We start from the raw sequence: 3,208 nt of genomic DNA, 5'->3' as shown, positions 1-3,208 counted from the left end.
AAAAAAAAAAAAAAAAAAAAAAAAGAAAAGATTGTTAATCGAAGAATACATCGAAGAAATGGTACGAATTTTTTTTTCTTTTTCGTTTTTTTACAGATATTTCTACGCGATGGTCGTTTGTCTCGCCATTGTAGCAACCGTGAGAGATTATTTGGTGGTATCGGAAGGAAAAGGTAGATTCTCATTACTATCTATATTTTCTGTAAGTTAATGCGCTTACAAAGGATTTAGCTTTGCTTGAACGCATTTCAAAAAAAAAAGAAAGTTAATACAGAATGTTTGAAACGAGATGTTACAATTGATTTTTTTTTTTATGGTTTATCGTAGGAAATTATTCGGAGAGAATAATAATGTCTTTTTCCTTACGGAGAACCGTCAGATCTTTATTGAAGAAGGAATCGGGCAAAGGTGGGATCCCGTGTATTCACGGGATCAGATCGCTCATCACGATTATGCTTTACATTTCCCATCAAGTCATAACAATCTCGATGTTACCATTTTCTAATCGAATCGAGTTCACCGAGGTAACTATAAAAAAAAAATATCGTTAATTTAATCGATCTTTATCTTTCGTTTACCTGTTTGATTTTTCGTAAATCATATCGATGTTGAAATAGGTGACGAACAATCCTTTAACTACCATTCTAAGGGGTGGACTTCTTTACACGGACACGTTTTTATTACTTAGCGGTACCTTAACGTCTTTCAACATGGCACACGAGTTTATAACACGAGGTGAGATTCGCTGGTTTTGCCGTTTTATTGCCAGATATATCAGGTAAGTTGATTATCGATTAATCGACAGTTTTATTATTAAACGAGTTTTTAGATAGCCATTTTGTTTAATAATCTCTTGAATAAAGGATGAGAATGATTTCAAATACGATATACAACGAAAAATAGTAGAAAAAACTAAACTGTGTAAACTGAATTTTTGTTCAATTAAATTATTGATAAAAAATCAATATTTTTTTTCTGCTTTTTAAAAATGTAATATAAAAGTAAAATATATTCAATTTTGAAACTAAATTCGTAATAGTATTTTTTATTTTTATTTATAGGGAACTTATTGCTTGTACAAGTTTTTTTTTTTGGAAAAATATTGATTTTTTTATTTGTTACTTGTTGTTCAGACTTACCCCAATGTTACTCGTAGTGGTGTTTTGGTATGCATTTATAATGGAGCATACCGGATCGGGACCACAATGGAACGACATTATATTAGGAAATGCAGATCTTTGCAAAAGCAGCGCGTGGATGAATTTGTTGTACATACAAAATTTCTTACCTTTCGAAGAAGAGGTAATTCTAATTCCTTTTTAATTATCACAAATTATTTAAAATAATTAAAGAAAAATTGTCAATAATTTATATCATTTTAATCGTACATTATTATACAATTAAATATTTTTTTTCTTCATTGATAGTGCGCAACTCACACCCATCATTTGGCTTTGGACGTGCAATTATCGTTATTAGCACCCATGTTGGTATTCTTCTTGCAATGCAAACCTATCATTGGGATTCTCGTAATATTTTTCTTCATTTTATTATCAGCCACACTCCGTTACATAACAACGATGAGTAACTATCTTTCTATCGTTGTTTTCCACGGAATGTCGTAAGTATATATAATATTCTTCAATTCTTTTTAATTCACACTTCGCATCTTTCGTCACGTTGAATATTAATTCTTTTATTTTAGATTGAAACACATTTATAAGACTGTCAATTTAATTTATATAGTACCTATATACAGAATCACGCCATATCTGTTCGGTGTAACGCTTGGTGTTCTATTACGTTACACTGGACCAGAAGTAAGGATACCCAAGGTATACGAAATCATTATTTTTATAGAATATTATTCAATTTGGATATTACTCAAATAAATTTTACTTTTGAACGTTTTTCAAATTTGATTTTTCTCGTATACAGTTTATATTGTCGTGAGTTTTCATTTCATAATTCCAAGATCATGATCAGATCATGACCAAACTTGATGCACTAATTTCAGGTGTTAGTGATCTTGGGATGGTTGATCGCAATGGCCTTGGCATCGTGGTCGTTAGGATCACCCTGGCAGTTGGCCAGAAGGGACTACGTTTACGATGTTGTAGAAGCAACTAATTACATCGTGATCAGTCCAGTTGTGTCAGCTTTGGCTTTGTCTTGGATCGTGTTTGCGTGCTACACGAATCACGGAGGTTTGCCCCCTTTTTATAACTTCGATTATAAAAATACATCGAATCGCATTACGTGTATCACACCTTTATCTTTATTCTCAATCAAACAGAAATATATTACTTTAAAAATTTAGAATCTTTAGATTTTAATTTTTAATTCTCTACAGGTATAATAAACCGATTCCTTTCACATCACTGGTTAATAATCTTCAGTAGGATATCGTACGCCGTATACTTGACTCAATTCATAGTATTTTTCTACAACGTTGGAACCGCCAGATACTCCAACGAATTCCATTTCTATAGATTCGTACGTACTTTTAAACAAAAAAAAAAAAAAACCAAATATTCAACCAAATTCAATTTCGATTATCACATTTTTTATAACAGTTAGATCCATTAGAGGCAGGTGCAACGATATCGATATCGATCGTTCTCACCTTGCTGTTCGATCTTCCGATGCAAGAGATCAAAAACGTGTTGATGGAGAGCACGGACATCCTGAAAGTAACCGTGCCGAGCGAGGAAGGATCGACGAGGACGGTGAAGCTCGAGAAAGTCGCGAGGCGGATTGAGGAGGCGAAGACGCGGGAGAGAAAAGCGTTCGAGGAAGACGAGGTGGCGTCGACCGGTTGGGACTGGCAACGAGACATAGTTGACGGTGGGAGTACAAGGTACAGAGATAACGAGAACGTGGAGGACGAGGAACAGGTGCGCATGCCGATTCTGAAGGCGTCGATCGGCCGAAGGAGATCGTTCATCAGCCGCGAGCCAACCGAGGCCGAGGCCCCGGAGATCTTGACCAGGGATTGGGCAAAGGATGCGAACAAAAGGTGGTCAAGGGACAGCGACGAGTACAGGGAGCAAGGGAAGAGGAGCAGAAGCGTTCAAAGGGATTATCGGGAGCAAGGAAACGACGTAGCATCCGGTAGTCTTTCCAGGATGCAACAGGAGCGGGAAGAAGCTGTTAAGCGAGGCAGGCGTTCGCTCTCGAGAAGTTTCGACGCTAAGAGATTGTCAAC

The 3,208-nt window shown here is 36.0% G+C and overlaps 2 protein-coding genes across 2 annotated transcripts in view; one reads left to right on the top strand and one right to left on the bottom strand.

The window, feature by feature from the left end:
• LOC102671838 (probable cytochrome P450 6a13) overlaps positions 1–3,208 on the bottom strand; it is a 136,390-nt gene that overhangs the window by 13,763 nt on the left and 119,419 nt on the right. The gene's annotated exons all lie outside the window — the stretch shown is intronic.
• LOC102671301 overlaps positions 1–3,208 on the top strand; it is an 8,104-nt gene that overhangs the window by 2,713 nt on the left and 2,183 nt on the right. The window contains exons 5-13 of the mRNA XM_031508136.1: positions 97–173; positions 328–524; positions 618–778; positions 1,134–1,302; positions 1,428–1,621; positions 1,706–1,835; positions 2,018–2,207; positions 2,354–2,496; positions 2,577–3,202. Of these exons, the coding sequence (XP_031363996.1) occupies positions 97–173; positions 328–524; positions 618–778; positions 1,134–1,302; positions 1,428–1,621; positions 1,706–1,835; positions 2,018–2,207; positions 2,354–2,496; positions 2,577–3,202 (1,887 nt within the window). The remainder of the gene's footprint in view (positions 1–96; positions 174–327; positions 525–617; positions 779–1,133; positions 1,303–1,427; positions 1,622–1,705; positions 1,836–2,017; positions 2,208–2,353; positions 2,497–2,576; positions 3,203–3,208) is intronic.

The sequence above is a fragment of the Apis dorsata genome, unplaced genomic scaffold, assembly GCF_000469605.1.
Source record: "Apis dorsata unplaced genomic scaffold, Apis dorsata 1.3 scaffold_74, whole genome shotgun sequence".
Taxonomy (NCBI): Eukaryota; Metazoa; Arthropoda; class Insecta; order Hymenoptera; family Apidae; genus Apis; species Apis dorsata.
Note: the sequence above shows the minus strand (reverse complement) of the source record. Positions and strands in the feature narration are given on the sequence as shown.